This window comes from Mastigoproctus giganteus, chromosome 7, assembly GCF_048544385.1.
Source record: "Mastigoproctus giganteus isolate SK-2022 chromosome 7, ASM4854438v1, whole genome shotgun sequence".
In the NCBI taxonomy this organism is placed as follows: domain Eukaryota; kingdom Metazoa; phylum Arthropoda; class Arachnida; order Uropygi; family Thelyphonidae; genus Mastigoproctus; species Mastigoproctus giganteus.
Genome location: NC_143581.1, coordinates 181567608 through 181582337, shown reverse-complemented (window position 1 = coordinate 181582337; position 14730 = coordinate 181567608). Strand labels below are relative to the sequence as shown.

The 14730-nt window shown below is 37.0% G+C and overlaps 1 protein-coding gene across 1 annotated transcript in view; it reads right to left on the bottom strand.

The window, feature by feature from the left end:
- Dtwd2 (DTW domain containing 2) overlaps positions 1-14730 on the bottom strand; it is a 176833-nt gene that overhangs the window by 49090 nt on the left and 113013 nt on the right. Inside the window, exon 5 of the mRNA XM_090377223.1 lies at positions 2730-2925. Coding sequence (XP_090233349.1) covers positions 2730-2925 — 196 coding nt within the window. The remainder of the gene's footprint in view (positions 1-2729; positions 2926-14730) is intronic.

Below are 14730 nucleotides of genomic sequence, written 5' to 3'. Positions count from 1 at the left end.
GCAGGGTTGTCAAGGACACTACTGACACTATGCTACTGCAACAGGATCTGGAAAGGTTGAGCAGATGGGCTGAGAGGTGGCAAATGAAGTTTAACATTGACAAATGTAAAGTACTACATATGGGAAACAGCAACCCCAGAGCAATGTATCAACTCTGTGGTACTACACTAACAGTGGTAGAGATTGAAAGGGACCTGCGGGTGGTTGTGCAGGCAGATATGAAGTTTTCTGAGCAGTGCAGACGGACTGCAAGAGTAGCTCATGGTGTATTGTCGATGATATATAGGAATTTTTCTAGCAGGGATAAGGAGGTGATTATTCCCTTGTATAAGGCAATGGTCAGGCCACACCTAGAGTACTGTATACAGGTCTGGAGGCCTCATTTCAAGAAGGATGTAGGGATGCTGGAACGAGTACAGAGAAGGGCAACAAGATTGGTGAATGGAACAAAGGGGTGCTCTTGCGAAGAAAGGCTTAAGTTTTGCAAATTACAGTGTCTGGAGACTAGGCACCAGCGAGGTGATCTGATTGAGGTGTATAAAGCCTTGAATGGTTTGAGCATGCTCAATGCTGATGGGATTCTTCCTGTTGCTCAGAAAAATCACCTCAGAGGGCATAAATTCAAATTGAGGAAAGACAGATGTAGGATAGACGTGAGGAAATTTGCCTTTAGCCAGCGGGTGGTTGGTTGGTGGAACAGACTTCCATCCTTTGTTGTGGAAGTTGATAGGCTAAATAAGTTTAAGGCTCAGCTGGACAGGTATTTTGAACGAACAGAGGGGTGAAGTGGAAGTGGTTATTTTTTATTTATTTATTTTTATTTTATTTATTTTATTTTTTTTTTGGCTGATGCTGCATAAGCTTGCTTTCTTGCATCAAATGCCTCTACTAATGCTAATGTAATTCTTGTTGAATTAGTATTACAAATGAAACCGGGGCACTTGTTTTTTTTTTTTTTTTTTTGGGGTGGAGGCATGTGTTGTTTTCATGAAGCACTTCTTTAACAAAAGATGGACAAACCATCCCAATAACCCAGGTATGAAACATTCATTTATTTCAATTATTCATATTTTTTCTTTGAGATTAACATATTAAAATATATATTATTGAAGTATATATATTAATTTTTAAAAGTATGTATCTTCCTAGCTAAATGTCATGTCAAATCTGTTTATTTGCACTTGTTCTAGAACTTGGGGAGATGAAATTAAAAAAAAAAAAAATGTAGGGTGCTCAGATATAAAAGATAAGGTATAAAAGTCAGGAACCTCTGGTCTAAACATTAATTTAAGCTTATTCTATGTATAAATATAGTGCAAATGCATCAGAAATACATAGCTATATCTGAATAAATCAGAATATTGGTAAAACGGCATCGTTTTAAGTTATATCTCATATTGTGAATACCTTCACAACGAGTTGCCATGATATTGCACTACTTCGAATAAGTAACACTTCACCTAAGGAGAAGACTAATGTTACTTATTCTCAGATGGATACCACCACCCAGACGGCACCGTTTCAGAGCTATTTGGCCCTTCTTCGGTGGGTGGGTAGGTACCCGAGTGATGCAACGATGGCAAAACAGTTATGAAGTATAACTCCACAATATGAGAGATGCCTGATGGTGTATCATGTATTTAGACTCAAGCGTTTAGGGCATAAGCCTCAAGCTATGAAGGAGTCTAGACTATGTATAAATATAGTGCAAATGCATCAGAAATACATAGCTATATCTGAATAAATCAGAATATTGGTAAAACGGCATCGTTTTAAGTTATATCTCATATTGTGAATACCTTCACAACGAGTTGCCATGATATTGCACTACTTCGAATAAGTAACGCTTCACCTAAGGAGAAGACTAATGTTACTTATTCTCAGATGGATACCGCCACCCAGACGGCACCGTTTCAGAGCTATTTGGCCCTTCTTCGGTGGGTGGGTAGGTACCCGAGGGTAGGTACTCGTTGCATCACTCGGGTACCTACCCACCCACCGAAGAAGGGCCAAATAGCTCTGAAACGGTGCCGTCTGGGTGGTGGTATCCATCTGAGAATAAGTAACATTAGTCTTCTCCTTAGGTGAAGCGTTACTTATTCGAAGTAGTGCAATATCATGGCAACTCGTTGTGAAGGTATTCACAATATGAGATATAACTTAAAACGATGCCGTTTTACCAATATTCTGATTTATTCAGATATAGCTATGTATTTCTGATGCATTTGCACTATATTTATACATAGTCTAGACTCCTTCATAGCTTGAGGCTTATGCCCTAAACGCTTGAGTCTAAATACATGATACACCATCAGGCATCTCTCATATTGTGGAGTTATACTTCATAACTGTTTTGCCATCGTTGCATCACTCGGGTACCTACCCACCCACCGAAGAAGGGCCAAATAGCTCTGAAACGGTGCCGTCTGGGTGGTGGTATCCATCTGAGAATAAGTAACATTAGTCTTCTCCTTAGGTGAAGCGTTACTTATTCGAAGTAGTGCAATATCATGGCAACTCGTTGTGAAGGTATTCACAATATGAGATATAACTTAAAACGATGCCGTTTTACCAATATTCTGATTTATTCAGATATAGCTATGTATTTCTGATGCATTTGCACTATATTTATACATAGTCTAGACTCCTTCATAGCTTGAGGCTTATGCCCTAAACGCTTGAGTTTAAGCTTATTCTGAAAAGTTAATTTTCATCTTCTAATACATTACTTTTTTTAATTTCTTTAGCTCTTCACTACTAGTAAAAATAGACTTTGCTTGGGGCCATGTTCCATCTATAATAACAATATTATAAGAAGCACCCTTCTCAATGACAGTTGGCAAAGTATCCAATGCAACAGCGTCACGGCCAGGATACATCAAAATGGTGTTTGTTGAAGAAAGAATGGAATGAAGTTCTGTTGACCTAGGAAAAAAAAAAAATTTTAAGTGGATTTAAAATTTTAAAATAGAAAACAATTAAGAATATACACACAAGACAAAGTTCATATAAATAACAAAACACTTTTTCATAATAATCACATATTTTGACAAGGGACAGAAACAAATTTTAAAATAAAATATATATATTTTTAAATAAATAAATAAAAGATATTTAATACAGGTCAACTGAATAATCCAGCAAAAAACATAAGATCAAATGTATAAGCTTATTGGTGCACAATGTGAGACATAAGATATATTTTTGTATTATAATCTACTATTTTATTAAAAGACTTCAGGTTAATTATTGTCTTGCACAGTTTCAACGTTTATTTAGAACTTGAATGCATATTAGAAAATACTTGTTTTATCTTTAAACAAAAAGAGCCTTAAATAGTGGTATCATTAATATTTTCATTATCATTGATATTACGGATAGCTGAGTGGGAGAAGACAGAGTGATAATCAATGGACACTGCTCTTCATGGACTAATGTTATTAGTGGAGTCCCTCAGAGTTCAGTGTTGGTCCATTGTTGTTTCTGTATTTATTAATGATATTGATGATGGTATATCAGGCTTAATGTCCAAGTTTGCTGACGATACGAAGGTCGGCAGGGTTGTTAATGACAGTACACTGCTGCAACAGGATCTAGAAAAGTTGAGCAGATGGGCTGAGCGGAGGGAATTGAAGTTTAACATTGACAAATGTAACGTACTGCATATGGGAAGCAGAATCCCAGAGTAACATTTCAACTGTGTGGTATTACACTGACAGTGGCAGAGAATGAAAAGGACCTGGGGTAATTGTGCGGGCAGATATGAATTTTCTGAGCAGTGCAGACAGTCTGCAAGAGTAGCTCATGACATCATGTCAATGACATACAGGAATTTTTCTAGCAGGGATAAGGTGATTATCCCTTTGTATAAGGCAATGGTCAGGGCACACCTTGAATACTGTGTATAGATCTGGAGGCCTCATTTTAGGAAGGATGTAGAGCTGCTGGAGTGAGTGCAGAGACGGGCAACTAGATTAGTGAATGGAACAAAGGGTTGCTCTTACAAAGAAAGGCTTAAGTTTTGCAAATTTCAATGTCTGGAGACTAGGCACCTGCAAGGTGATCTGATTGAGGTGTACAAGGCCTTGAATGGTTTGAGCATGCTCAATGCTGATGGGATTCTTCCTCTTGCTCAGAATAATCACCTGAGAGGGCATAAATTCAAATTCAGGAAAGATAGTCGTAGGATAGATGTGCTGAAGTTTGCCTTTAACCAGCATGTGGTTGATTGCTAGAACAAACTTCCATCTGCCGTAGAAGTTGATAGCTTAAATATATTCAAGGCAGAACTAGACAAATCTTTTGGAGCAAGTGGATGGGTGAAATTAGATTTGTTTTTTTTGGCTGATGCTATATAAGTTTGCTTTCTTGCATCATGTTCCTTTAGTAATGCTAATTTTTCTAGATGTGGTTGGAGCAGTGTTCCCATACATACTACATCCTTCCCCATAAGGCATATTTAAGTCTGATAACAATGATAGTCAGGTCATGTCGTTCTTCTAGCATCAAATCATCTTTAATAGCCCTGGTATATTTTTGAAATGAAAGGTGTTATGTCAATAATACCAGAGCTATGAACCGGTTGAGCTGAGCTGAGTAGCTTGGATTAGTGTCATGGCAAAGCTATGAGGCATCAGTTTATTATGTATGCATGTTACAAGGTCAGCCTATCTGCTTTCTGATAAAAAAAAAAAAAATCTTGCGATAAATACTGAGAAAAGCCATCTGCCTGATGAGGCTAATTCAGTGCCATTTAAAATATGTCGATCATCATATAGTGCTTCTCAGCCTGCAAAACATGCAAATCAAACCATGAATGCACGGTTTGATTTGCATGTTTCGGCAAAATACATACCTATGGATATGAGCAATAACTCCAGTATCATTAAAACAACAATTTGTACGTTTGCTCTCATATATTTCATCCCAATTCACTGACTCTAAGAACCTCCTTGGGCCACATGTGCGTTGGGTCTTAGGCCAACTCCACCATAGTACTCATTGATGATTAGAGAACTCTGTAAGGAGTCCTCTAATTTCAGAGAACTCTTTCTGATCAGAAATGAGAGTACATGTAGTGTTCAGTTTGTGTAGTGTGTGTTGTTAGGTTGTTTCTGGTCTCTTTGCCACCAGAAAGCAGCAACCACAAGGAAAGCTGCATCCTAGTACTCAATCATGCCATGAGGATGTGGAAAGCAAATGCACAAGTAGTGACCAGTCCAAAAGGACTAATCTAAAGATCCCACATCCACTAGAAGGCAGAAGCCAATCACCTGTGAATGTGATACAAGGAAAAAAAAGAAAGAGAAAGAAAAGAAATGAGAAAGAGAAAGAAAATAAAGACAATTAAGAATAATACTAGAAAACATCAAAAGAAAAATAAGTTTAAAAACAATCTTAATAGAAATAGGACAGTATGTATTAAAAAAAAAAAAAAAAAAAAAAAAAAAAAAAAAAAAAAAAGTAAAATACCACTTTGACAGGGCCACAGATCTGGCTCCAAAAATGAGACCAAAAAGTGTGTATATATGTAAATTAAAGTATGAATAAAATAAAATGTAATAATAATAATGGAAAGGATAGAGATGTAAATAGAATAAAGAATAAAATAAAATTTTAAAAAAAGAGGGAAAAGAAATGACAGTGCCAAAGGCTGTGGAACCATAACTGCATAACATTACAAAGATATTTACAGCTAAAAATATCAAACAACAAAATACCACAATTTTAAAAAAAAAAAAATTTGCTTATTATAGCCAAGTTATATGACTATACTACCCCTGGACACCTACTCAGCAGGCTTTTTCTAATCAATTATAACCATTAAGTTACCCTCAGTTTTGACATGAGTTACTTCCATTGAATAAATAAAGCTTTGGCGTAATCGTGAAAATGCTGGAACACTGTTGGATCTTCAACGAAGTTGTGCTCCTGAATTCAATTGTCATCTCAGATCTGCATAAATTGAGCAGTATTATAGTAGATGCTTCCAATCCTCTAGAGATCCACAAAAGCAGCGGTAAAAGGAGAGATAAAAAATTTTTAGCACTGAGTCCAGAGAAATGGAGCTGGAAATTACCCAAAGAGAAGGAGTGGATACTATTCTGCAGGCACAGTTAAAAGCTAGCAGAAAACATCTTTGTAATGATCCTAGCTTTCTTTGAAAGGTTAATAGCTTGGCTCTTGAAAAACCAGGCTGCTGCCATGTACAATGCAATTGGAAAGATAACTATCATATACAAGATATCCATGGTGCAATGATTTGGAGCCCACTCTTGCCTAGATATTCTCAAGAGTTTTAATGAAAAGAACAATGATTAGGTGTGTTATGTGTGGATAGAATGTTAGGTGATTGTTGTCACCTAACATTCTGTATTATTAACTATGATCGGGGGGGGGGGGGTTCTTATTGAAGAGAGAGAGAACTTTTGAACACCACATTCTGGTCTTTGTCATTGAGATTTTTAATTTATTTTCCTTGGTCCAGCTTACCAACTCCTATATAACAAAGTCTGCATTTCTTTCCAAATAGGCAAAAGAATTTCTGTAGAAGATCAATGCTGTATCATCAGCATATGCTAATGAGCAGTAATTATCAAACTCCTTTTCTAGTCACTGATCAAGCACTAAATTCCATGTAAGCAGTCCTAGTATTGATCCTTGGTGACTTCCACGAGACAGAATGTGAGACAGTATTATATTTTGTCACGACTGATCAATCTGTTAATGAAGTAACGGCTAATAATATTAAACAGCTACAAAAAGCAGTTAGCAAGCTTAAGCCACTCATTGACACATTTCCAAAGTGAGTTGAAAGCAACCTCGACATCAACAAAAATCACTAAAGAATACTTGTGCCTGGTAGAATTAATGAGACGGATAAACTCTAAGACAGTGTTTTCAGTGCTTTTATCATGTTTAAATTTTTAACTGATTTTTAGCAAACTGTTATCCTCAAGTACGGAAGTAATTCAAAAGGACAGTAGTCTTTCTTGTTTATACTCCGGCACGACCACCAGGTCAGTAGAGTTTACAATAAATCATTAGTACAAATGTTAATCGTATTTAGTAATCATGAGCTTGAATCCTGGTCTACTCAAAGAGTGTGTGCTACTGCACTCTCGCTCATGACCACTCAGCTACATCAGGCCTTCAAAACCTTTCCAAGATTTGGCAACAAAGCAATTGGCCTGCACGATCTTCAGTATTTCTCCTGAAAAATGTTCCTGTAAGGTTTCAGGAATATTTTTAAAAGTGCCAACTTCTTATATGGGAATGACTGCTTCTTGTAGGCATTTGTCAAAACAATAACAAAAAGATAGGTTTAATCTGGTGAAATTTTATTATAAATTCTTCTCCAACAAATCTGTTCCATGACATTCAAGTTTATTTTTAGGATGGAAAAATCTACTTCTTCCTGGGAGAATGGCATTATACTAATTTTAGAAATGTAATTCCTGTTCAGTTGGCATGTGTGTTGGTTGTTATTGTAGTAGAGTTTTAGGAGCATCAGCGACTAAGGCCAAACTGCTCTGCATATACTGTCTGTAAATTGCATGTGTTCTATGGTTGATTTTCTGTCTGCTGGACGAAAACCCAAGTTTCTGGGAGGGAAACCATGCTGCCCTCACCAGAGACTGCCTAACTTAGCCATGTTGTGAAAAAGCTCATAAAAATTCCTTGTGTCATCGACAGGACTCGAATTCAAGTCTTTTCCACCCAGTGTGGGGGAGGATACCAATTCTACCAACTGTGCTACCCATGAGGGAATGCTAGTTGTCAGTAACAGAATCAGTAGTAATGTCATCTTGTGGGAATATGGTTCCAGAATTTTATTTACAGTTTCTGTCCAAGCTTGTGTTTCTTCTCCATTTGTTATGATTGCATTGCAAATGTCTGGCAGATTTACCTTAATAAATAAATAAGGCCTGTGGGTTCCTGTTACCTGTTTCAGCTACATACTCCTTCCACATAGCCATTTTACTTTCGTAGATAGCTTTAACATATTCTCATTTAAGGTTTTTATAAATGTCTTGAAGTTGGGTAACCTCTTCGCCAAGTTCTTCATCTATTGAAAATTCCATCTGGTATTATGGACAGCCTTTCTGGGTAAGTTCCCTGATCCACCAGGGATCTGACTTGGAAACTTTAATTTTCTTCTTGACAGACTGTCATATAGCTTTAATGAGAGCATTCTGAACAGAAATGTCAGGATCAAAAGCAGACATTCTGTTTAGTGCCTCATTGTTACAATCAGGAAATTCAGAAACAACAGCTTTCCTAAATCTGTCCCAATTTACTTTTCAAAGTGAATAACAGTTTAGTAGAGGAGTTAAAGGAAGGGGTAGCAGAAGCATATATTTAAATATTATGGTTCTTGATTGAACATCGTCCAATCAGTAATTACCTCTCAGAAAGAAATCAATTAAGCAGCAGAACTGGAAGCTAATGTGACATTGATGTTTGAGTGACCAAGTGAGTTGGAGAATATGAAAGGTTCTCCTTGTTTATTCATTATAATTAATAACTGTTGAAAGATGAACCCTCCAAGAATGCTCCCACAGAAGTCAGAATTTGGATGAAACCAGAGCGTAGATTTTGAGTTGAAGTCTTCACAGATGATAAACTGTGTCCCTGAGCCACAGCAATCCTCTTTCTTGAATTTAAAACTCTTGCCCTTACCTATTGACATCTCATCTGCCATTGTCCATTTCAGAACATAGCCACTTGCTGCTAACAGATCGTGTACCATCATATTTGTGATATTATTCTGGGCAATGATCATGACCAGATCAAGACGATTTGTGCCTCTTGCACTTTCCATGATAATCATCAAGTAGATTTAAAAGATTTACCTTTAAAGATTGGGTTGGTTCCCAATCTTGTAAATTACACAACTTAAGGTTAACTTAAACCTTGTTGACTGAAAATCAATGAATCTTATGTTGAAATCCCTCATAGCAAGGCACCCAAGACTTATTTGCCCATTCAAGCTGCATACTCTTACTATACTCACTATAGTAAGTGAGTATAGAAGACTCTTACTATACTCACTGCTCTCATGCTGTCTGTAGCAAAAACCCCACTCTTAACTTTCTTTTACCGCTATCTTTTACCACAAAGACTATGCTCTCCTGAAATTGTTCTGAATCAGGGTACAATCTTACCACATTCAAGGCAGCTTTTTATTAGAAACAAAGCCCCTCTTCCCCTCCATTTCTGTCTGTATATGTTCCAAAATGAAACTCATTACCCTCTGTATTAGGGTGTCTCAGTTATCTGTATTACATTCAATATCTGTAGATCTAACAAGTAGCTGAAATTCATCTATAATTTTATGCCTAATATGTTCTGAAGATATATTGTGTGAAGAGCATTATACATATTATGCAGGAGTAGAAATAGCTTAAGAGAAAATAAAAGACTGCACAGAAAATCATTAGAGTAATTTAATAAGGAAATAAAGCCATTACATAAAATGTTCTTGGCAGGGGAGAGGAGGTGGAGAGATGATATAATCATGATGTTTTAGGAGTTGCCTCTCCTCTTCTGAGACAAAGAAAAAATTAAGGAAATACCTCATGGTTGTAGAAGGCAATGTGTACTACAGTCAGGGCTGTATTACACTTCAGCACATATAAATAAGGCTAGTTTGGCAAGTGAAATAAACGAGTGCTCATAGAAAGACCTGATAATGAACGATATCATTTATGTAATTTTAAACTATTGGTATTTTAATACCTTTATAATTCAAGGGATAGGTTTTTAATACTAGACAATAAGTTCAAAAGCTAGGTAACTTCATTTCATATCATTGTTCATATCACAATTATTAAAGAAGCAACACTTGTTATTTGCAATCAAATACAAGATTAAATTTTATGAAGTAAAATTAATTTAGGCAACAATTTAAACAAGGAACGGCAAAAGCTCCAGTACATTTACTGCATACAGGCCTTTACAATTTAATAAAAATATTAATGGTTTTGTTTTTGCATTTGATATATTACTTTATACTAGTTCCTTGCTGTGACTTTCATGATTTTGATAGAGCATCTCTCTGTTTAGCACTATGACAGTGGTTGTAAATCTTCTCAACCATTTTCAAATAACATTTCTTTGAGAAACTTTTCAGTGTATAATATAGTTGGGAACTGATTTTACATGGTTTCTGTCCATAAGATAAACTGTATGTATTATATATAAGTAAATGCATATAATTAAGGATACCTTTTTACAATGTGAAATGGGAAACAAAACAGATTTTATTGTAACATATCAAATATAAGCTCAATATCAACACTAGATTGTTTGCAGGTCATGTTTCAGGATTCTTAATGAATTTTATTGTAGACCAAATGGACTATGGACAAAAGGGGAAATCATTTAACAAAACTAGTAGTTATTTACACAATTTTTATAATTAAACTTAACATAATAATCTATTATCCACTAAAGTAGAAACATAATTTAATCTACGATAATCTAAGTTAATAATTTAATATTAACTAAAAGAATGGTAGATTTCTGGTAATGGAATATAGATAAGTTACAATATATATATGTGGCTACCAGGTACTTTCGAAATACAGAAATACACTTAACTAATATGATGTTGGTTCTGCTACATTTATGGTTGGGAAATAGAGCAAATGTACAGACAGGAAATCAGTTAAAAGAGATAGATAAAAAGCTAAAAAACAAGTGCACACCTCAAAGATCTTTTTCTCAAAGACAGCTCTATATTCTTACTACTTCTGGAAGAGCACATGGCAGAGGATTCAGCTTTATTGGCTTCTTGCATGTTTGGCCTATGACATAGTCTGAGGTTAACCAGAGGAGGATTGGTTCTGAACTAATAATGAGGCAGCTTGATAGTAAGTTGATGGTGCGGATAGCCTTGATCACGGTTACAAGGGTTAAGAGATTTAAATGGAGCAGGGTTACAGCAGGGCCCTGTATTGAAGTTAAGTAAATGCAAAAAAAAAAAAAAAAGCTTAAAAAAATTTAAAGAAAACCAAAAGAGAAGGAGGGGAAAAAAAGGGTGAGTGACATAAAGGAAGACAAAGGTCCAAGGCTAAGAATCAGCAAAGCAGGAGAATCAAGAAGGGTTGTTTCCCTCTGCTTCCTTGGCTCAAAGAGGCCTCCTATATCAGGTTCTCTGGTAAAATCATCATCAACAGGAAACAAATTTCGACATCCAATATTTTAACATCTTCAAAAGAACACGAGAAAGCAGATCTGGATCTAATCCAAAGCCTACCACAATTCCGCCCCAAAGATTACCTATTCCTAAGCCAAAGAAATTATTCCAGAGTAAATACAACAGAAAGGACAAGGAAACAGTTAGCATAATGACAAAAAAAAAAAAAAAAAAAATTCCATTATCTACTGCCCCTAGAGTAGATACTACTTTAGGGGAAGTAGATACATGGAATTAGCTAATATAATATAATGTGGAGTTATTATTTGTATAACCTTAGGATCTGTTTTCTATTATCACCCACTGTTTTATTACACCTCCCAGTTCCATTTGCTTCATTGTTTCTTAGTCTTGGACCTTTACCTTCCTTTATGTTGTTCCTATTTGCTACTCTTTCTGGTTTTCTTTAATTATTTATTTATTATTATTTTTTGTACAGATTTTTCTGGATTTATTTAACCTTGATCCAGGATCTTGCTGTAATCATGTTCCGTTTTAAATCTCTTAATTCCCTGTAACCTCAATCGAGGTTATCCATGCCTTCTCTTACTCTTTAGCTCCCTATTGATTCAGAACCAATCCTTCTCTGGTCAGCCTCAGACCACAACCTATAAGCTCTACCATCCTCTGCCTTGCATCCTTCCGGTAGAAGTAGTCAGGATGAAGTGGAGGATGCAATCAGAGCAGCCCTTTGGGAAAACAAATCATTGATGTATATACTATTTCTTGGTTTTTTTTATTTCTCTATTTTTTTAACTGATTTCCTTGTCCATACTATTGCTCTGTATGGACAGATTGTATGCTCTTATCTGTACTTAGCTACCAAAAATGCTCCACTGTATTAGTCAATGTTTGATAGAGGCTTAAAAAGTTTCCATTACCTTAAATTAAATTATATTTCTGCTTCAGTGGATAATATGGATTGTTATGGATGTTAGCTTGAATTTTAAAAATTATGTTTATTATGTAAGATTATGTTGATTGATGGTTCAACAGTTGAGGATCCTGCTCAGGTGGCTAACAATCTAAACGAGTATTTTGCATCTACATTCACGCATGAGGAGTTATTCAGGAAGGAGAATGATGTAGGTAAAGTAAACATTGGCAGTGAGCTGGATGATTTTGTAATAACTGAGAGGAAAGTGGAGGAGAGATTGTTGAGGATAAACATAAAAAAGGCACCTGGGGTGGATGGGATCTATCCAGTTATATTAAAGGAGGCAGCAAAGGAAGTATGCAAACCCCTAGCCATAATTATGAGAGCTTCTTTGGACTCAGGGGAGGTACCCATAGACTGGAGATGTGCAAATGTAACCCCAATTCACAAAGGAGGATCAAAGGCTGACACAAGTAATTATAGACCTGTTAGTTTAACTTCTGTTCCAGGTAAATTAATGGAGGCACTGGTTAAAGAAGCACTGCAGGATCATCTAGACAAGAATTCAGTTATAGCTCAGACGCAGCATGGTTTTGTTAAGGGCAGGTCTTGCCTGACCAATTTGATTGGATACTATGATGTAGTCACAAAAGAACTGGATGCAGGGAATAACTTTGATATTATATATTTGGATCTTAGAAAGGCTTTTGATACTGTTGCACATGGAAGACTGCTGCACAAATTGGAGCAGTGTGGCATTGGAGGCAAATTGCTGCTATGGATAAGGGGATGGTTGAGTGGCAGAAGACAGAGAGTGGTAATCAATGGACACTGCTCAACGTGGACTAATGTTATTAGTGGAGTTCCTCAAGGTTCAGTGTTGGGTCCGTTGTTGTTTTCGGTGTTTATGAATGATATTGATGATGGGATATCAAGTTTAATGTCCAAGTTTGCAGATGATACAAAGGTTGGCAGGGTCGTCAAGGACACTACTGACGCTATGCTGCTGCAACAGGATCTGGAAAGGTTGAACAGATGGGCTGAGAGGTGGCAAATGAAGTTTAACATTGACAAATGTAAAGTACTGCATATGGGAAACAGTAACCCCAGAGCAACGTATCAACTCTGCGGTACCACACTGACAGTGGTGGAGAATGAAAAGGACCTGGGGGTAATTGTGCAGGGAGATATGAAGTTCTCTGAGCAGTGCAGACGAGCTGCAAGAGTAGCTCATGGTGTCTTGTCAATGATATACAGGAATTTTTCTAGCAGGGATAAGGAGGTGATTATTCCCTTGTATAAGGCAATGGTTAGGCCACATCTTGAGTACTGTATACAGGTCTGGAGGCCTCATTTCAAGAAGGATGTAGAGCTGCTGGAACGGGTACAGAGAAGGGCAACAAGATTAGTAAATGGAACAAAGGGTTGCTCTTACAAAGAAAGGCTTAAGTTTTGCAAATTACAGAGTCTGGAGACTAGGCACCAGCGAGGTGATCTGATAGAGGTGTATAAGGCCTTGAATGGTTTGAGCATGCTCAATGCCAATGGGATTCTTCATCTTTCTCAGAATAATCACCTCAGAGGGCATAAATTCAAATTGAGGAAGGACGGATGTCGGATAGATGTGCGGAAATTTGCCTTTGGCCAGCGGGTGGTTGGTTGGTGGAACCGACTTCCATCACTTGTTGTTGAAGTTGATAGCCTAAACAAATTTAAAGCTCAACTGGACAGGTATTTCGAACGAACGGAGGGGTGAAATGGGAGAGGGTTTTTTTTTTTTTTTTTTTTGGGCTGATGCTGAATAAGCTTGCTTTCTTGCATCGTATGCCTCTACTAATGCTAATGCTAATGTAAATAACTACTACTTTTGTTAAATGATTCCTCCCCTTTCACCCATAACTCAATTTGATATGAAGATAGCATTCAGTAAGAATCAATCACTTAAAATCTATGATGATATAGTCCGTTAGTCCAACACCAATCAGTTTAGTCTGTTACCTGCATACATCACTCAATCACTAATTTGTATACTCTTATTCACTATTTTTATACACAATATTAATTTTATGCAGCCCACCTGTGAACTGTGTATATTACTGAAATTAACCATTTTTGGTTTGACATCAGGGCTTTTCTTTGTTTCTTCAAACAGTCACCGAACATTCCTGGGCCTCACAGCGGAGGCTCCCGAAGAGAAAAAGGCCCTCGGTGGTTATCTTCACCCAGACCGTGATGGGAAAGTGCTGGTTTTCCCAAAATACAAAACCAGAGTAAATAACAGTGGCAACTGTAATTGGGTCATAGAGCTTGCCCCTGAGGCTTGGCGAATCCTACGAACACAGAGTACCATCTATGTGGAGTGGAGCAGTCATAGGTATAGGGAGCATGTGGCAGTAATAAAGTGCTATAGGTGCTGCAAGTATGGCCACACATCCCATATCTGCAACCAGAAAGAAGCTACGTGCGGCCACTGCTCAGAGAAAGGGCATGAATTTAAAAACTGTCCAAACAAGGAGAAAGATCCCATATGCATCAAATGCAAATCCCTGAGGTTGGACCACCCACCCACACACACACACACACACACACACACACTCCATACGGGATGCAAAATGCCCAACGTACCAAAAAGTAGCGTATTCCAACAATG